General features: G+C 40.0%; 1 protein-coding gene across 4 annotated transcripts in view; it reads right to left on the reverse strand.

Moving 5' to 3' along the window:
• Positions 1–22,068, reverse strand: part of MYO6 (myosin VI) — a 227,019-nt gene that overhangs the window by 164,461 nt on the left and 40,490 nt on the right. For all 4 annotated transcript variants that reach the window (XM_075268294.1, XM_075268293.1, XM_075268292.1 and 1 more), the window contains exons 2-5: positions 10,125–10,269; positions 5,346–5,415; positions 2,479–2,552; positions 10–139 (exon numbers count right to left, since the gene is read on the reverse strand). In XM_075268294.1, the coding sequence (XP_075124395.1) occupies positions 10–139; positions 2,479–2,552; positions 5,346–5,415; positions 10,125–10,241 (391 nt within the window). In that variant the 5' untranslated portion in view covers positions 10,242–10,269. The remainder of the gene's footprint in view (positions 1–9; positions 140–2,478; positions 2,553–5,345; positions 5,416–10,124; positions 10,270–22,068) is intronic.

Here is a 22,068-nt window from a genome sequence, read left to right on the forward strand (position 1 = left end):
AATACATACCTATTGCATATACATGTGGTGGCAAAGTTCCAAGTGATCTACCTTGGTACATCTTAATGTAGTCAGAGGTATAAAGTTTGGGGACATCAAAATATGGATTTACTGCAATCAAAATATTGGCCACATAAGTCTATTTATAACGGGGGGAAAAAAAAAGACTAGTTAGTTTTCATTCAAGGCAGAGTTGTATAAAAACACAAAAATACATGTTATTTAAAAGGGATGTTACCACACCCAAAATAGCTACTAAACCATTAATATACTATGGAAAGGCCTGTTAGTGGTACGGGGAACCCCCTATTTTGTGCCACAATACAATCTTTAATCCATATGCAAATTAGCCACTTGGTGAACCTAAGGCTTTCCCACGTCTGGCAGAGCACCCAGTCTTCTAGTGGTTATTGCATATCAGGACATGTCAATTTATTTTTATTTATTTTTTTTATTTTTTTTTTTAAATTGTAGATTGTGAGCCCCACATAGGGCTTACAATGTACATTTTTCCCCATCAGTATGTCTTTGGAGTATGGGATGGAAATACACAAAAACACGGGGAGAACATGCAAACTCCTTGCAGATGGTTTTTTGCCCTTAGCAGGATTTGAACACAGGACTCCAGCGCTGCAGGGCTGCAGAGCTAACCACTGAGTCACCGTGTGGCCCCCAAGACATGTCAATCTTTTTGTTAGGAGTCTGTGCTGGGTGGTCACCCCAGATGAAGACAGGTTCTCTGGCTGATATGGCCACACACCCCACTAGTGCACTGAACAGCACATTCCAATATCAATTAAAAGTTGGTTTCCAGTGTAGAAGCCATTTTTGGTGGAAGTAGACTGGTTTTAACATCTTTGGTTATACTAAGGCAAAAATACCAACATTATATACTTCAATGCTTTGAAGAGAATATATGAGGTGTGTATTGGAGTTCAAACATGAAGAATCAGAAGAGAATACAGAATACAAAAAATATAAGAAACAAGTAAAACCTGAAGCACATGAAAAGAAAGGGGAAGGTAAGATGTGGTCATTAGGTGTCAATTACAATTATTACTCTTAGGAAACACTCAGTGTCAAACCTATATTGCAGCTGTCACTGTTTTGGCAGATGGCAAGATTACTTCTGTAATTTGGTCAGAATTAATTAAGCACAATTAGGCAACTTGATAGTAGTATAAGATATTAAGCCTGTCATCTGAGCCAGGAGGTGTTAAAGGAGACTTTTGTATGTTCTGCTTAAAAAAACAAGAAAGCAGAGAATAAAGTCCACCCAGGCCAAGCGTTACACTGGTATATAATCTGACATGGGACAGTCACCTAAGACAAAGAGGAGCCAATTTATTTCCAGCTTTATTTGAGGTTAACACAAAGCTTAAAACATTTAGGATTTTAAGTGATTAAAGGTGAACGGGAACAGTGGAGAAAGCCAAAATCCTCCTGATCAGAGGGAGTCTGAGTGGTCGGACTCTAACTGTTATGCAAGTTATCCCATATCCTATGCAGTACATACACTAGCGACATCAGAGCAGATTGTCTTTACAGTTAGGCTACATAACATCTATATAGTCTCTATAGTCTGAGATTGGCACAACAAAAATTTATTCGGTAGAGACAATCTATGACTGATCTCCTTACAGATAAAACACGTGGTGTACCCGTGAGAGCACCAGGTGTATTAGAATCCACAATACTTGCTTATTCATGAAGTTGCAGACTCAAGAAGCACAATAAGGAGGAGTGATAGCCCCAAGTAGTTCTGAAGTCACAATGTTATCATCCCTTACTTCCATTAAAAAATAAATAAATAAATAAATCTGCCCTACCACTCAGATTCTAAATTATTGGATTAGTAGAATGCATGTAAAAAAAAAAAAAAAAAAAAAAAGAAATACTAACTGTGCTTTATTTTTAAGATATTGGTGCCTATTAAGACGACATTTTCACTACGTGACTTCATCTGTGACATGTTGTTGATGCACAAAGTTTAATCAATGTAGACTGAGCAAGTGCCTGAAAATTATTCTGGGACCACAATGAGAGTCTATCTTACAGATAACAAGGAATATACTGTGTGAATCAGCAAGATAAAGAAGACGTCAAAGTAGTTAGTAGGGAAAGCCAGTATTCCAAAAATAAAGCACTTCAAAAGTTTTTGTATGCATTACCCTACACTAGTGTTGAGCGAATAGTATTCGTCGAATACCTCACCGGCATAGGAATGCGTGTAATCAGCCAAACACTAAGGGGTTAAACGCATCGAATCTTTGAAGCGTTTAACCCCTTGGTGTTCGGCCAAATACACTTAATTCCTATGCCAGCGAGGTATTCGACGAATACTATTCGCTGAACACTACCCAATACACATTCATATTGAGAAACCATGGGAAAAGTGCTTTTTCCTAATAGAGATAATGAAAATTTCAATCGCATACGCATTCTTGACATATCAAGTCTTATCATAAATTAACTTACATATATTTTATCTTTACTGTATCTAACTTTAATGTTGTGGAGAAGGGTAGCTTCATTGAGATACATCAGAGAACCTGCAACAAGATCAGAATTATTATATTAAGCCATCATTGCCTTACGATATCAGGTTGGTAATGAAGTTACAATAATGGCCCAATTTGTAAACAATAAAAAATTAAATAGATTTCTAATTAATAGAAAATTTGCCAACCCCAGTCCTAATTAACATTTTGACTATGGAATCAAGTTATGATAAACTCAAGGGCGTTAGTAACTAAAATCTGTCTACTTTTTTCCAATTTGCTTTTATTTAGTGCAATATAGATTCCCAGAAACTGTTTAAAAAACTGACTGATTCATTATTCTAAGTACAGCTTGTATCAAAAACCAAGACGGGTCAACTGATCACATTTACATTGCAATAATGTTCTGTACGCTGTGCTATTATTTACCAAAAAAAACAATAGAACACAGGGTTCTGACACGAATATGTAGACAGTCTAATACATGAATATTTCTAAATCATTCTAGTCAAATCCATTCAAGAGATAGACATATGGTGATTGCCTGTAGGACACAATATCCTTTGTACATTAGATATCTTTTTTTCTAATCATAGAGAATTCATAAGCATATTTTTACAAAAAAAACAACCATTACCAATATTTACCAGTTTATAACAAGATAATTTACTTTATTTTGTGACTGGACATATTTTTGGATTTATTTGGTAGATGCAATTTTGAGGGATCTAACTTTTTTTTTAGTTCGAGTTCTTAAAAAAAAATGTGTTTTTAAATTGGTGATGCACGGGGAGGGGGAAGAGGTTACCATTTTTTCATTTTTATTTTTGTAGGTTTTTCTCTTTTTCAATATCTTTGAAAATGTAAACAAAAAAGGAGAGATGTTTGTGTTTTTCACAATTTTCATGTTCTCATTTAATAGCAAAAAAATGCCACTAAAAAATCTTTACATTTTACATTCTATAAACAGAGATTTTTGTGTTGGTGACACATAGTTTTGCTAGGGACAGGACCAATCACCACAAAGCGTGGTAGCCAAAAGAACTATGACACAGACAACAATGTTCACAATCTATGTAGCCGCCAAATATCAAATAAAAAATAGTATGTGACTAAAACTTAACTTTTAATCTGAAAAAAGTGACAAATACTCAAAATGGGGGAACCAATCCCATATCTGACTGCAGTGCATAATCTCACAAGGAGATGTATACCCAACTGACCAACAATGTACAAATGCAAATTGAACAGTCTCACCACAGAGGTGCTCACAAGGTAGTAGAACTCCTGGGTAGAAAGGATAAATGGAGGATGGGGACAATGAGAATAGGGTACTTCTCCACAGCCATGAGAATCACCAGTCCCTGTGCTGATCCTGTTAGGTTCTAGACCTCTGACCCTTACCCCTATATATACCTATCACCCTAACAAGTGCAGTCCCCAAACTTGCCCTGTAAACAAACTTCTACCACCCTATCCTGATACATATTTTGAATATCCAATATCTGGACTAAATGCAGCACTCTGAAAACAGATGCTGACAAAAACATATATTATGCCACCTCCCTGTATAGTGAGAGAACTATGCCATTGTAAAAAATGCAGACAGAGGTACTGTATAGGCATCACCATGCTGCACTACATGCCAACTGCGCATGTTGCGCTGCCATCACACAATGGAATAGCAAAATGGTATAACGTAACATCGGATGCCTATGCAAGGCAGAAGATCAAGAGAACATGAAGAGGGGCAGGAGCAGAATTAAATAAGGGGTGGTGAGAGGTTAAGATGTGGGGGTGCTCGGAGCACCTGTGCTCTGTGAGCATAATTTGCATATTGCAATAAACAGATTTTTACAGAAACAATGGTGAGAAGAAGAGAATGGAAGGTAGGAGTAGAATAATCTTTTTAAAGGCTATTCCAATGTGCCATTAGTTCAAAAGGTGAACAGGTTTTTAACCTAATGGTGGGGCGGAGAAAACATCTAAAAGGTAGGAGACGAATAGTCTTTCTTAAGGCTATTCCAATGTGTTAGGAAGAAAGAAAAAGTTTTTAATGGTAGAATCCCTTCAAGTTGCAGTAAAGCAAACACACAATGCGGTACCTTCTATATAGACAATACAGAAAGGGAAAATATGCCTCCAGTACATCACCACACAAATAACTATAACTGGGGGGGGGGGGAGGGGGTTGGGGGGTAATAAAACAAACAAACAAACAAAAAACATCAAATGCACTACGTAAATCTATTTAACTTACTTAGAACTCAATTTATGATAGATATTACAACTTTAACCCATCACAGTCAATACACAGAGTGAAGAGACATTTTTCAGTCTTCCAGATGTAAAGCAACATAGTGTTAAGAAGAAAGTTCTTTTAATGAATATCTGTGAGAAATAATCTCTCTAGTGGGAAAAGTCACATACAAAAGATTAATGGAGATGGACTTTGCACAGTAATTGTCTTCTAAATGAAGGTAAGTAACAATTACGGAGTTACCAGTTATAAAGACCAATTCCCTGTTAATTGGTAACTTATCCAGGAAATGTTTAATAATTTCTTCAGAGCAATGGCCTAGTAATATTCAGTGATCCTGACTGCATTGAAAATTCTGCCATAATTTATGGTACATGAAGGTTACAAAGAAAACCACAATGGGCATGATTTTAGATAAATAGCTATTGTTAAGCAATTTATACAAATACATTGTCCCAAACTAATTAAACCAGCTAATTAAAGCACCCAAATGTATTTACTGTATTATGTAGACATATGCCCAATAAAAGTAATGATAATTAACAAAAAATGAATGGAGAGAACCCAAATATGATAGTACGTACAATTATCTTCCACATGCTTTGAGGTGTCCTCTTCAGCAGGAAAAACCTGGTTTATAGCTGCCAAAAATGTCTATTAAAACATAATAAAATGCATGCTTAGTAGATATCACATACAAGAACAGATCACTGCACATTACATGAAAGATAAAGGCTGGCTCTACCAATGTCAAATCTAGCAATTATATTTGCAATATACATATTTCTATATATTTTTAATAGCTGAATATAAGAAACCTATTGCTGTTATTAGCTGCTCTCCTGCCTGGCAAACTGCTCAGTTCACTGAGGGATAGATCTCTCTTCAACGTGGAGATGGTAGAGCTCACAAACAAAAATGAGATTACATAGAGGACCATGGGGAAGAGCCCAGTGAATGAGAAACAAGCACATACACAAGATGCTACAGAAATCAGCAATAATTTGTTTTTATTGCACTTTTTATAGCAGTTCTTCTGCAGGTTTTAAAAGGAGTGAACAGTACAGATGTGCATAAAGCTCTGGTGAGCAAGATATTGTACTGTATCTTCTCCAGGATATTTGTATCCCTCTGCTTCTCCCTCATCCACCTTCCTTCCCTCCATCCCTCTCCATACGTTTCTATGAATGGCATATGTCTAAGTGAACTGAGCAGTTTAGCAGGCAGGAGAGGCCCTGATAACAGGAGATTGTAGTATATCTTATCAGAGGAAAATACTAAGTTTCCTATATTAACCCAATTTAGCCATTTGCAAAAACTATTTGAAACAACAATTACTCTATAAATGTACATTATGAACTACTAAATAACTGAATTACATTTGAAAACTAAGGCTATAAAAACCTCTAGCCTGCACAATAATGGGGTGATGTTACATATGCTGCAAAATTTTATTCATTGTTAGTAAGTAACAAAAAAGCCCATTTACTTTTATTACAGGAGCACCTTGAGAAGTCAGCAGGTGAAAATAAGATATTCTATTCGCGTTAAGGGCAGTAAAATTCCTCAAAGATCTATACCTCTACTATCATGCATAGTCTATCTCAAATCAACTTTCGCTGTAGACCTTATGCTGATCTCAGGGGTCTTTACTAGAGATGAGCGAACAGTGTTCTATCGAACACATGTTCGATCGGATATCAGGGTGTTCGCCATGTTCGAATCGAATCGAACACCACGTGGTAAAGTGCGCCAAAATTCGATTCCCCTCCCACCTTCCCTGGCGCCTTTTTTGCACCAATAACAGCGCAGGGGAGGTGGGACAGGAACTACGACACTGGGGGCATTGAAAAAAATTGGAAAAAGTCATTGGCTGCCGAAATCAGGTGACCTCCATTTTAGACGAATAGTGGATTTCAAATCCGGGTCATATGAGAATGTGAACTTTGTGACTATGAGACAGGGATAGCTGTACAGGCAGGGATAGCTAGGGATAACCTTTATTTAGGGGGGAATGTTATTAAAAATAACTTTTTGGGGCTCTATCGGGTGTGTAATTGTGATTTTTGTGAGATAAACTTTTTCCCATAGGGATGCATTGGCCAGCGCTGATTGGCCGAATTCCGTACTCTGGCCAATCAGTGCTGGCCAATGCATTCTATTAGCTTGATGAAGCAGAGTGTGCACAAGGGTTCAAGCGCACCCTCGGCTCTGATGTAGCAGAGCCGAGGCTGCACAAGGGTTCAAGCGCACCCTCGGCTCTGATGTAGGAGAGCCGAGGGTGCACTTGAACCCTTGTGCACCCTCAGCTCTGCTACATCAGAGCCGAGGGTGCGCTTGAACCCTTGTGCACACTCTGCTTCATCAAGCTAATAGAATGCATTGGCCAGCGCTGATTGGCCAATGTATTCTATTAGCCTGATGAAGTAGAGCTGAATGTGTGTGCTAAGCACACACATTCAGCTCTACTTCATCGGGCTAATAGAATGCATTGGCCAGCGCTGATTGGCCAGAGTACGGAACTCGACCAATCAGCGCTGGCTCTGCTGGAGGAGGCGGAGTCTAAGATCGCTCCACACCAGTCTCCATTCAGGTCCGACCTTAGACTCCGCCTCCTCCGGCAGAGCCAGCGCTGATTGGCCGAAGGCTGGCCAATGCATTCCTATGCGAATGCAGAGACTTAGCAGTGCTGAGTCAGTTTTGCTCAACTACACATCTGATGCACACTCGGCACTGCTACATCAGATGTAGCAATCTGATGTAGCAGAGCCGAGGGTGCACTAGAACCCCTGTGCAAACTCAGTTCACGCTAATAGAATGCATTGGCCAGCGCTGATTGGCCAATGCATTCTATTAGCCCGATGAAGTAGAGCTGAATGTGTGTGCTAAGCACACACATTCAGCACTGCTTCATCAAGCCAATACAATGCATTAGCCAGTGCTGATTGGCCAGAGTACGGAATTCGGCCAATCAGCGCTGGCTCTGCTGGAGGAGGCGGAGTCTAAGGTCGCTCCACACCAGTCTCCATTCAGGTCCGACCTTAGACTCCGCCTCCTCCGGCAGAGCCAGCGCTGATTGGCCGAAGGCTGGCCAATGCATTCCTATGCGAATGCATACTTAGCAGTGCTGAGTCAGTTTTGCTCAACTACACATCTGATGCACACTCGGCACTGCTACATCAGATGTAGCAATCTGATGTAGCAGAGCCGAGGGTGCACTAGAACCCCTGTGCAAACTCAGTTCACGCTAATAGAATGCATTGGCCAGCGCTGATTGGCCAATGCATTCTATTAGCCCGATGAAGTAGAGCTGAATGTGTGTGCTAAGCACACACATTCAGCACTGCTTCATCAAGCCAATACAATGCATTAGCCAGTGCTGATTGGCCAGAGTACGGAATTCGGCCAATCAGCGCTGGCTCTGCTGGAGGAGGCGGAGTCTAAGATCGCTCCACACCAGTCTCCATTCAGGTCCGACCTTAGACTCCGCCTCCTCCAGCAGAGCCAGCGCTGATTGGTCGAGTTCCGTACTCTGGCCAATCAGCGCTGGCCAATGCATTCTATTAGCCCGATGAAGTAGAGCTGAATGTGTGTGCTTAGCACACACATTCAGCTCTACTTCATCGGGCTAATAGAATGCATTGGCCAGCGCTGATTGGCCGAATTCCGTACTCTGGCCAATCAGCACTGGCTAATGCATTGTATTGGCTTGATGAAGCAGTGCTGAATGTGTGTGCTTAGCACACACATTCAGCTCTACTTCATCGGGCTAATAGAATGCATTGGCCAATCAGCGCTGGCCAATGCATTCTATTAGCGTGAACTGAGTTTGCACAGGGGTTCTAGTGCACCCTCGGCTCTGCTACATCAGATTGCTACATCTGATGTAGCAGTGCCGAGTGTGCATCAGATGTGTAGTTGAGCAAAACTGACTCAGCACTGCTAAGTCTGCATTCGCATAGGAATGCATTGGCCAGCCTTCGGCCAATCAGCGCTGGCTCTGCCGGAGGAGGCGGAGTCTAAGGTCGGACCTGAATGGAGACTGGTGTGGAGCGACCTTAGACTCCGCCTCCTCCAGCAGAGCCAGCGCTGATTGGCCGAATTCCGTACTCTGGCCAATCAGCACTGGCTAATGCATTGTATTGGCTTGATGAAGCAGTGCTGAATGTGTGTGCTTAGCACACACATTCAGCTCTACTTCATCGGGCTAATAGAATGCATTGGCCAGCGCTGATTGGCCGAATTCCGTACTCTGGCCAATCAGCACTGGCTAATGCATTGTATTGGCTTGATGAAGCAGTGCTGAATGTGTGTGCTTAGCACACACATTCAGCTCTACTTCATCGGGCTAATAGAATGCATTGGCCAATCAGCGCTGGCCAATGCATTCTATTAGCGTGAACTGAGTTTGCACAGGGGTTCTAGTGCACCCTCGGCTCTGCTACATCAGATTGCTACATCTGATGTAGCAGTGCCGAGTGTGCATCAGATGTGTAGTTGAGCAAAACTGACTCAGCACTGCTAAGTCTGCATTCGCATAGGAATGCATTGGCCAGCCTTCGGCCAATCAGCGCTGGCTCTGCCGGAGGAGGCGGAGTCTAAGGTCGGACCTGAATGGAGACTGGTGTGGAGCTATCTTAGACTCCGCCTCCTCCAGCAGAGCCAGCGCTGATTGGTCGAGTTCCGTACTCTGGCCAATCAGCACTGGCCAATGCATTTCTATGGGGAAAAGTTAGCTTGCGAAAATCGCAAACTGACAGGGATTTCCATGAAATAAAGTGACTTTTATGCCCCCAGACATGCTTCCCCTGCTGTCCCAGTGTCATTCCAGGGTGTTGGTATCATTTCCTGGGGTGTCATAGTGGACTTGGTGACCCTCCAGACACGAATTTGGGTTTCCCCCTTAACGAGTTTATGTTCCCCATAGACTATAATGGGGTTCGAAACCCATTCGAACACTCGAACAGTGAGCGGCTGTTCGAATCGAATTTCGAACCTCGAACATTTTAGTGTTCGCTCATCTCTAGTCTTTACACATTATATATATATATATATATATTATATATACACATAGGCATCCTGGAGTCATGAATGCTTAGAGCAATGAAAGGCTGGGTTCACATTTGCACTCATTGCTCGTTTGGGGCTTCTGTCTCCCATTCCACTCGAAAGATGCAGGGAGAAAAATCCTTCAAGTAGGACTTTGCTCTCTGTATTTTTGTTGGATCCCATTATAGTTTATGTGGTCTCTGGGTTTCTGCAGGTCACCGCTTTTTAAGCGGATTGGAAAGCTGAGTGCAAGTGTGAACCTAGCGTAATCTTCAATGCTGTGTATTTGCAATCAGATCCCATTGAGCACATACCTTTCCCTTTTGATTTAGAGGTTCAATTGTTAAAGAATCTGGTCCAATATCCACAATGTTCCCCAACTGAAAGCCATCAGTTGGGTGAGGTGCCCAGACAGGCTTCCCATCCTCCATGGTGGTCTTCCACTGTTCTCAAAATTCACTAAAAAGAAAACAAGACATCCATTATATTCATTATTTGTATCGATGACCACATATTTATAGCCACACTTATTGGTATCATCTATTTATGGTCAGTTATGAGGGTATACATAAACCTCATATAAGAGCACGAGACATCACTGTCCAACCCCACATATTTTTACAAAGGGGACTTTGCCACATCCTAACCTGACACCTCCAACACTCATTGATGACATATTCGTAGCACCAAGCCACACCTTAACTCACCTCCCTTGTTTTATAACCATACGCACGCAGCATTAATGTTCCTGTATTAGGAGACATGACACTTTTAGTCCTCGACAGATATGAGGGATATGTTTTGGCCCCGGTTTCTTATACATTTAGTTGCTTAAGTTGTTACCATGCTTATTCTATAGTATCACAGCCAGACTTGGAAGAGGTTCACCAACACAAACCTGACATGCTATTCTGAAGGACAACACTGGCAGTTTATATCTAGGTGTTTCCTTAGTATTATTAGCACATCCCCATACTGTACGTAAGAAAAGTAAACATGTAATAAAGAAAACCTGAGTCATACAAGGAGACAGAAAATGAGCACTGGATTTCTAACACTGACACGGAGTCAGCAAAACTAGTCATAAGCGAGGAGCTACGGTATATACCTGTACATGATACACATGTGTAAATTCTTATCTGGATTATATACAGTGTCTCAGAGAGCTGCAACACAGCAAACACCGCATGGTAAAGCACGTCTTCATCACTGGTTTAGGAAAAGTATATATAAGAAATTATGCTTCAACTGCTCATATAGTAATACACTAATATACCAAATAGAAGAATGGCCAGTTTTATGCAGTATTTCTCTTGTTTTCTGGCAGAGAACCTGCTACATATGAGAAATGCCAAGAACAAGGCACTCCACATTGCAGTCTGTGCTAAAACACTGCAGCAACCAGAACTCCGTATACATGTCAACACAAAGCAATTACCCAAGAAGCCATATTGGTTATCTCTCAGCTGCCAAGCGTGAAACCAGCCTTTTATCAAAGTAGACATGTGCCTGACTGCAAACTGGTTCGAAAAATGAACCTACAAAGACTTCGAACAATTCTTATGTTATAAAATAGTGCAGGTGATAAACATAGGATTATCTGTTACCATAGCATGTCACGTAACCAATGCACTGCCACACAGCACGAGCCCTGCATTGGAGGAAACAGTCATCATACTTTATTTATTGCAGGAATGTTTGGACCCTGGTCTGAAAGTAAAACTTGGATTTTCAGGCCAGTATGGCTGGTTGTGGCACTAAATTAGAATTTTACAATAAGGCCTCATGAACATGAGTATTTTATGGCATCATATAATCTTACAGTCATAATACAGCATCCATAAAGATGTGGCAAAACAAAAGTGCACGCCCATCAAAACTGAAACATTTGTTAAAGGGGGAATATTGTATAATATGGGGCTGTATATAACACTAGAACAAGGCATACAGCGAGCCCGCTGCTCCATAGTAAGGAACACAAGGACTCCATCAAAGCCTTTGTACAAATAGTTTTCCATTATTATTAGAAAGGAGGATCCAAACTAGATTTCCCTGCAATGGCAAAAAAAAAAAAAAAAAAAAAAAAAAAAAAAAAAACTGCCACACAGGTTAAATTTCTGGCATATTTTATCTGTGGATTGAAGATTAGAGAACAAGTGAAGTGTATGAGATTTTATAAATCTCATCCAGTTGCTGCTGACATTGTCACATTGTCCTTAAGGAACAGAGAACACACCGTGGAATCACAGCATATTTAATCTGTTTGTGCATTTGTCTCCAATGTTCTTGTGGATTTCAGCGTGGAAGTATATTCTACAAAGGAAATATCCTAACAATCATATATTTATGCCCATGTGCCCCCAATTTCTTGTAAAAATACATTCGGATATCAAGAACTTAGAGACGGACAAATGGCAATTCAGACAACAAGTTTCACAAAATCAGACTACAAAGGGAAGGTTCACACTACTGTTGGATGTTTGTTATGATAGTGTCAGTTTAAAAAAAAAAAAAACCGGAAACCTATCGTAATAGACAAAAAACAGATAGCATAAAAACGTCCACCAACGGATACTAACTGATTTTAATGTGTCCGATTATTTAACTGATCCATTTAATGAATCAGTTAAAAAAAAAAAGACAGACACATTGGCATCAGTTAGTGTCCATTGGTGTATGTTTTTATACTGTCTGTGTTTTGGTTTTTATTTTCTGCTTTCTGAGCATGTGCAGAAAAAACGGACAGTAATAACAGACGCCCGCCAATCCATTACCCATCCTATTAATATTATGAATGTGAAAGTTTGTGAGTTTGGATGTTTCTGGGTTTGTGTGTTCGGCTGTTTGTTAGTCAATCACGCAAAACCTGCTCGACCGATTTGGCTGAAATTTTCCACAAACATAGTTAATACACCCCATTGCGCAATAGGCTACTTTTCGTCACAATAGCGCACATACGTTTTTCCCAGGACCCCCACAAACCCTAAACTCACACCACCATCTCTGCAATCTCACACACTTTGGACCATAGAAAGCCACAAAATTCATATTGCCCTCTACAGCCTCGCCCCTAACCCCACACAATCACATATACATATACTTTACCACTTTGCCCTTCACCTTAACGATACTCCAGGAGGCTCTCTTTAACGCTCCGGAGCAGCCATGTTTGCCAACCCCCACCGCTCTGACAATCCGCGACACCGCCCACCCATGTCAATACCCCTAGGCGGTCTAATAAGTGCAAAAAAAGAAGTTTAAAAAAGTAAAAAAAATATTAAAAACCAAAAAAAAAAGGATTAAAAAATTCAAATCACCCCCCTTTCCCTAGAACACATATAAAAGTAGTTAAAAACTGTGAAACACATACATGTTAGGTATCTCCGCATCCAAAATCGCCCGCTCTACAAAGCTATACAAATATTTTTCCTGTTTGGTAAACGCCGTAGCGGGAAAAATGGTCAAAAGTGCCAAACCGCCGTTTTTTCACTGTTTTGATTCTGATAAAAATTTGAATAAAAAGTGATCAAAGCAATAACATTTCCTGAAAATGGTAGAACTACAAAGTACACCCAGTCCCGCAAAAAAAGACGCCATATACATCCCCGTATATGCACGTATAAAAAAAGTTACGGCTGTCGGAATATGGCGACTTTTCAAAAAAAAATTTTTTAACAGTTTTGGATTTGTTTTTAAGGGGTCAAAATGTAACTAAAACCATATAAATTTGGTATCCTCGGAATCGTAACGAAACACAGAATACAGGGGATATGTCATTTTGGTTGCACAGTGAACGCCGTAAAACCAAAGCCCGTAAGAAAGTTGCAGAAATGCATTTTTTCTTGAAATCCACCCCATTTTGAATTTTTTCCCTGCTTCCCAGTACATTATATAGAATAATTAATGGTGGCATCATGAAGAAAAATTTGTCCCGCAAAAATTAAGACCTCATATGGCACTGGGAGCGGAGAAATAAAAAAGTTATGGGGTTTAGAAGGAGGGGAGTCAAAAACGAAAATCAAAAAATGCCATCGGCGGGAAAGGGTTAATTTCAAATACCTCTGTCCCAAAGTCACTATGTAAAGTTTCTCACAACACCGTATAGCAGCTCAAATACAAATTAACTTCAACACAAAAGTCTCACGTATTCTCTGAATTACAGAAAAAACAAGATACAAACTTACATTTCATATACCATACCTTATACACACTACGAAAACCTTACCCATCCCTGTATATACCCACTTCTACAATCACCGCAGACTAAGTCGCGGGTACCAGCTAGTAGAAAATAATGTTAAGAAATAATAGACGTTTGACATTTGTCATAAAACCATTATTTTTCGTGGACACAAAAGGCCTGCACCCTGGATTTTTGCACTCACGAAAAAAAAAAACACACGTGATGGATTTGGTGTAAAAGGACAGTAATGGTCGCTAATGGACAACAGATAAAATCTCATTGAAATGAATGGAATTTTTAAGGGATTTGTGGCAGTTCTGCTAGTGTCCAATCTTGTAACAGATAATAGCAACACTACTGACTGTCACCAAGTGTAGTGTGAATGACTACTTACAGACTGACTGAAGCCAAAGGGACCATATACACTTCAGTTATTATAGAAACAGATCTTTGGAACATGTGAAAAGAAGTCAGTTATGTAAACTATGGAGATACATAGCTCAGGCGCTGGACTTTTTTTTTTTTTTTTTAAATCAAATATTGGATATTTTGTTATAACAGATTATTGTTAATTCAGACATTTATTTTATTAAGTTTTAATTAACAGCAACAAAACAAGAACTTTTGCAGACACATTTTTAATCTATTAAAATCTATTTCAAAATTTGCTTTATTTTCATTTCGGTGTACTAGAAGTACAAAAAACAGGTTCTTTAAACAAAACGTCCTTTTGCAGAAATACAAGCACTTGAATGATATGCATAAAACAGAACTCACATTCGCAATGAAGTTTGAATGGATGAGATTATCCAAGTCATATGCAACCTTTATACACATAAATCCTTTCACACAAAATCTGAACTGAAATCTGAATTGCCAGAATCCACAAAGCACGGAGCACTAGTCATATTCCAAGAATTTAGGTATTCATATAACAATACTTGCTATCCGGTAATGCAAAACCTAGCGTAGCCCACAGAATAAAGCAATTCCAGGATGAATACATAAAATTCCCCTATTACAGCACCAAACAGGATTAAGTGCTTCAAAGCTGCTACACATAAAAAAAGGATCTGCCAACAATTTTGTGTATAGGGCTGAGGCTCCATGTAGCAGACCGGATGCGAAAAAGCAATGCAAGAAAAACAACATGCTCATTATATAATGCCTCAGTGAGCTGCTGAGATGCCGGAACAATCACAAGCACAGTGCGAGAAACAAGTTCAGTAGCAGGCCAGCTTGAGAGAAGCCGAAACGCCGGAGCATGTGGATCATCAATGCCAACAACACGCTCATGATATGGCTTCCCAGCGAGCTGCTGAGATACCAGAACATTCATGGGCACAGCACGAGGAACGAGTTCTTTGGCAGACCAGCTTGACAGCTGTTAAAACGCCAGAGCAGGCGGATCATCAATGCCAACAACATGCTCATCATATGGCGTCTCAGCGAGCTGAGATGCCGGAACAATCACAGGCATGGTGTGAGGAACAAGTTCAGCAGCAGGACAGTTTGAGAGCGGTCAAAATGCAGGAGCAGGCAAACCATCGACGGCAGCAATTTGCTGAATATAGTCGGATCATTGACACCAACAACCCGCAGACGAAGCTGTGGGCAGAGGCTAGTACCCTGTATGAGCATCTTACAACAGTGTAATGCAACAGACTCCTCAGGGTTCAATAGAAAGTAGCTCCATCACTCTCAAGAAGACATAAGGTTTCCACTGACTCGCATAACACAGCCAACGGTAAAGGGTATGAAAGGTTCTCTTTAATAAAAGGCACAGGCTCCAGAACAGATCTGCTCTGACGTACAAGTGTCCCAACCATGTTACACCTCTATCACTACAAAATGAAGCAAAAAAAAAAAAAAAAAAAAAAAAGGCTCAACACATAAACCTAGTCTATATGACTGTGTCTGTCATCATAAAAATAAAATCTAGAAGGTTTGCTGAAGACTGGAGATCCAGCTCAAAGAAGAAAAAAAAAAAAAAAACACATCAAATCCCTAATCTGTATTATATGCCAATTGCTCAGATCATTTAACTGAATTTTAATCCTTTTGTAACAAATCCCATAATATCATATCTGGCCTTATTAACCTGCTCGGTAATAATGACAAATTTGGCAATAACGAACATATTAAAGTTCTGGATTAGAGAGAATTTACAGTAAACAAGCCATGCGGTATCTAATACCTGATACATTATTAGGATATCACTGTATATATGCACCATTCTCTTCATCTCTACACAGAGATATGTCGGCCCTGACAAATTTTTATTTTTTTTTTAAATTGTGCTAATGCATCTAAAATGATCAATAAAGCAATATTCTCCTTTTTTTTTTGTACCATACGCTAGGTTCACACTAGAATTTGGACCCAAAAGACCAGAGACCCTGTATTTTTAAAAAGCAGTTTCCCATGGGAACCTGAGGGACCCTATGGTCCTTACAGAATTTTTCTCTGCCCCAACTTTAAGCAGAATCCGCGGCAAAGTCTCCAACGCAGATGTGAATTCAGCCTGAGGCCGGGGCCGCACGGGACGTAAATGCCATGATTTGCCCATAGCGGAAACGCTGCGGGAAAAATTGCGGCATTGTACAGTTAAGGCAAAGTGGATGGGATTCATGCGAATCCTATCCCCACTTTACGGAAAAGATCGCAGCGCAGACACGCTGAAATTTGCAAAGCCGTTGCAGCTTTGCAAAACGCAGCATGTCATTTATATTTATGGAACCGCCGGAGGCTTTCCCATAGATATAATATTAAGAGAAAGTCCGCAGAGGAAAACTCTGTGAACTTTCTCTTAAAAGCGCTGTGGAAAGAACCGCAATGCATTAACGCAGCGGTTCTTCTCCAGCGCTTTAGAAGCTTAGCCTAAAGACAAAATCGTTGTTAGTGTCTGTGCACATAATTTCTGTGATCTGTCGAAAAATCATAAAAACATATTAGAAAGAGTCATTTAAAAAATACAAAACAAAAAAAAAAAAAAAAAAACAAACATTGATTTCAATATTTTTTTAAAAAAAAAAAAAAAACATCTGCAGGTGTGTGTTTAAAGCATTTCAGACGTCTTTCCGCTCTTTTGGATGGCGAAAAAAAGTCAGATTTCACAAATGAAAAGGTGCTGCATGCTGCACTTTATCATCTGGCAAAATACCTGATGCACTCATTATAACTAAAGGCATCCATCAGGCTCTGTTGGTGTCCATCATATAACCGATCCGTACACACCTCCTTTTTTGATTTTCAGTTCCCTTTTGCTGAAGGCTTAGGGGGCATTCACACTACCTATAAAAATGTCCCTTGCTGTCATCCATCATAGGAGTAAGGGGTCCAAACCGTGCCCCCTCTGTCTGCAGTCCCTTCCAAATTCACTCTACTGTAACAAAATATGATAGAAACTTGCTTCCGTCATGTTAATTTACTTTAGTACTAAAAGTCCCACAAGCGCATCATTTTACTCCAGTAAAAAAATAGTTTCCGTTATTTATTTATTTATTTATTTATTTATAGTGACTGCAGACGGATGGCGGACCGTTTGCATCAGTCACTCTATTGCCATTAATATTCATTACTTGCATCCCATGACGGACGAGAGCAACAAACATTAACAGTAGTGTGAACTTATTCTCACAAATAAGCACTGAAATTAATTTATTTCCATTAGGAAAAAAATAGAAAACTGAGTATTTTACTTTTTATAGCTTTAAATGGTCCTAATTTAGGTCATCTTTTTGTGATATGCAACATGGAATGAACAAGAAAGGAGATTAAACTATTTTGTAAAACAATACAAGATAGGTTTGCTAACTGCGCCCAGGTATAGACATAACCTGACTAGGAAAACATGATCTATGAACGATCATCTTACTATAAGAGCTCCATCCTCACCGCTGCATCAACTAATTAAGTCAATGGAAAGAGCTGAACACACAAGATAGGATCAGGTCACCAAACTAACCCTGACCAGCAAGAAAATGTCAGAGCAAAAGAGAGATTTAGGCTCAGGCTACATGATGACTTTAGCTGTGACTCGATCAAAGAACGTCAGGTCGCCTTGCATTTCTTTCACTCATGTTAGTGAGTGCAGTCACATTGCAATCGGAGAGTGGCGTGACCGCAACTTCTAGTCTCAAACATGGATTGACTTTTTTTGCAATAGCCATGGAATTCTCACGTCGCATTGCAATTCCATACACCAAAATGAGTGAAGGAGCCACAGCACATCACGGTGACCTTTGGTTGTGCAAGCCACAGTCATAATCATGGTCAAGCCCTAGCCTTAATATAACGAATGTCTTATTGAAGTGACCTTAGACGATCTGACACTGACCAATCCATCAATAAAGTGAAGGGTAGAAACCCCACACCCCTATTACAGAGGGAACTGTAATGCTCAGTTGTCAAATTATCCATAAAAATTCAGGAGGACTAATAGAGGATCAGCACAAAGCAGACTTAAAGGTGTTCTCCAACTTTTTTCTTTGATTACATAGTAGAAGTGCTGATGGGACCAAAAAAAACAAACAAAGAAAAAAAAAAAACACATTCGCCTGTCCAGGTGTTAATGTCCATGTGTGCTATGAAGCTGCTTGTGTCAGGTGACTGCCGCAGCCAATCACAGGTCTCAGCGGCGTGCTCTTCACAAGCTGCACATCACAGGGGTTACATGCCATTTGTCAAAAAAAAAAAAAGTCACCTTGAGGTCTGTGATTGGACGTCACAGCTCACATCAGTTGGGGGGGCCTGTATGCAGAAAACCAGACATGTCAACACTTCAAAGAGAGGATCGTAGAGAGGTAATGGTTTTACACTTCATTAGACCCCAACAGAAGCTCTATTACATCATAGAAATATTACGCAGAATTCCTACTTTAAGCACAAGTAAACTTTCATTTATTGATTTTTTTTTTTCAGAAATGCAGATAAAGGGAACAAACTTTGCCCCTTCAGTTACTAGAGAAGAGGGATGTGACCTTTCAGAGGAGTGTGCTGGGCCTCTTTATATCATACAAATGATAACATTAGAAACTGGCCAGCCCCTTTAGTAAAGGAGAGGGGAAGGCATATTGTTGGACTAAGCCATCATTTTATGTGTGCTGGAGGTCTAACATGTGGGACTCCATCGATGTTTAGAATGAAGGTAACATACTGGTGGTTTAACAGTTTTCTCTTCTACGTTTTCCCTACGCCGTGCTGCTCCGGCCACCCGGCTGTGCACAGAACTGCAGCCGGTACCAGCCATATAATTGGAGACACAATGCAATTCCCAACACATCAGAAAGATGTGCCACCTTTCTCAGGATCCTTGGACCTTCAGACATCAAATCTACACCAATCATAAAGTGATATCATATACCATCAATTTGTAAGGCTGGAAAAGCCTTGTTAAGTGTTTATTTACACATGTTATGCTCAGCTATCCTTTCAGTAGTCACAGTCACTTGTAACTGGCTTGCTCTCTGATCTTTTCTTATACACATGAAATATCGCTTGTTTAGATGAATGCCTTAAGTGCCTTTTTTTTCCAGCAATTATAGGCTTTGTCTTCCTTGCGTACGAGAAGACACAAGTACAGCGCTGGAAAACTGAATAATATGTGATCAATGCTTCAATGTTTCGAGTGGACATTATGTTAGCACAACTCAAATTACTGCAGCGATTTTCTTTGAAAAATACATAGAAGGCACTTTCATGTACACAGAAAGTTCTTAGCAATTTCCTAAAGCAATACATAAAAAGGAACAACCATGCTTAGAGTTGTACGTGACAACACATCAGGTCACATTTACTAACGTTGTCAAGTAGGAGACTTAGCCACAGTCACAAGATGCACCAAATTCATCACGTTGCGTTACAGATTTGGTCCTACAAGTTAGAGTTTAGGCAATCTCTTAGGTGGCTTTAGACCATTAATTTGCGCCAGAAAAATAGTACATATTAGGACTCGACAAAACCATGCCCCTTTGTCTAGGAAGCCATCGGTATCTGTATTTTGGAGCAAATCAATGAAAGATTTTGCTGTGGCTTTTGAGCTATAAAATAAGTAGTAAATATAAAAGGAAGCTTGTATACTTCTCTCTTCTGCTCAATCCACTGGCGATTCTGGCTCAATATGCCACAGCATAATCTTCAACAAAAAAAAGCTGCTACTTTTCCACAACATGGGGCCGTAGGCTAACACTCTTTTACAATGTATCCTATTAATATTATAAATGTGAAAGTTTGTGAGTTTGGATGTTTGTGGGTTTGTGTGTTCGGATGTTTGTTAGTCAATCACGCAAAACCCGCTTGACCGATTTGGCTGAAATTTTCCACAAACATAGTTAATACACCCGATTGTGCAATAGGCTACTTTTCGTCACAATAGCGCACATACGTTTTTCCCAGGACCCCCACAAACCCAAACTCACATCACCATCTCTGCAATCTCACACACTTTGGACCATAGCAAGCCACAAAATTCATATTGCCCTCTACAGCCTCGCCCCTAACCCCACACAATCACATTTACATATACTTTACCACTTTGCCCCTCACCTTAACGATACTCCAGGAGGCTCTCTTTAACGCTCCGGAGCAGCCATGTTTGCCAACCCCCACCGCTCTGACAATCCGCGACACCCCCCACCCATGTCAAATACCCCTAGGCGGTCTAATAAATGCAAAAAAAGTTTAAAAAAAGTAAAAAAATATTTAAAAAAAAAAAAAAAAAGGATTAAAAATTCAAATCACCCCCCTTTCCCTAGAACACATATAAAAGTAGTTAAAAACTGTGAAACACATACATGTTAGGTATCCCCGCGTCCAAAATCGCCCGCTCTACAAAGCTATACAAATATTTTTCCTGTTCGGTAAACGCCGTAGCGGGAAAAATGGTCAAAAGTGCCAAACCGACGTTTTTTCACTGTTTTGATTCTGATAAAAATTTGAATAAAAAGTGATCAAAGCAATAACATTTCCCGAAAATGGTAGGACTACAAAGTACACCCAGTCCCGCAAAAAAAGACGCCATATACATCCCCGTATATGCACGTATAAAAAAAGTTACGGCTGTCGGAATATGGCGACTTTTCAAAAAAAAATTTTTTAACAGTTTTGGATTTGTTTTTAAGGGGTCAAAATGTAACTAAAACCATATAAATTTGGTATCCTCGGAATCGTAACGAAACACAGAATACAGGGGACATGTCATTTTGGTTGCACAGTGAACGCCGTAAAACCAAAGCCCGTAAGAAAGTTGCAGAAATGCATTTTTTCTTGAAATCCACCCCATTTTGAATTTTTTCCCTGCTTCCCAGTACATTATATAGAATAATTAATGGTGGCATCATGAAGAAAAATTTGTCCCGCAAAAATTAAGACCTCATATGGCTCTGGGAGCGGAGAAATAAAAAAGTTATGGGGTTTAGAAGGAGGGGAGTCAAAAACGAAAATCAAAAAATGCCATTGGCGGGAAAGGGTTAACTTCAAATACTTCTGTCCCAAAGTCACTATGTAAAGTTTCTCACAACACCGTATAGCAGCTCAAATACAAATTAACTTCAACACAAAAGTCTCACGTATTCTCTGAATTACAGCAAATACAAGATACAAACTTACATTTCATATCCCATACCTTATACACAGTACGAAAACCTTACCCGCGCCTGTATCTACCCACTTCTACAATCACCGCAGACAAAGTCGCGGGTACCAGCTAGTATTAGATAAAAGTAGGCTGGTAGTTGAGCAACCACTAAAGAAATGAGTGTTGGGTGAATGTTTCCTAGATGCAGCCATACACACATTAGTCCACACTGGCCAGAAAGGTTCAATGACACCAGGCAATGGACCCTCGGGGTTGTACATGGATGAAAGATGTTTCGTCCGACTATCAGTCAGAAGCAGAGTCGACTGACTTTCTAGAGGATGACAGCCGTGTCATCTATCAGCTAAAACTATTTTATAACGTTCAGTCATGGAACATTTGCAATGATTGACATAGTTCATTTCTAGCTATTTCAGTCTAATATAAATGGGCACCTTTAACAGAGCACTAGGTTATGGTTTTAGCTCTAAATATATGT

This window comes from Leptodactylus fuscus, chromosome 3, assembly GCF_031893055.1.
Source record: "Leptodactylus fuscus isolate aLepFus1 chromosome 3, aLepFus1.hap2, whole genome shotgun sequence".
In the NCBI taxonomy this organism is placed as follows: domain Eukaryota; kingdom Metazoa; phylum Chordata; class Amphibia; order Anura; family Leptodactylidae; genus Leptodactylus; species Leptodactylus fuscus.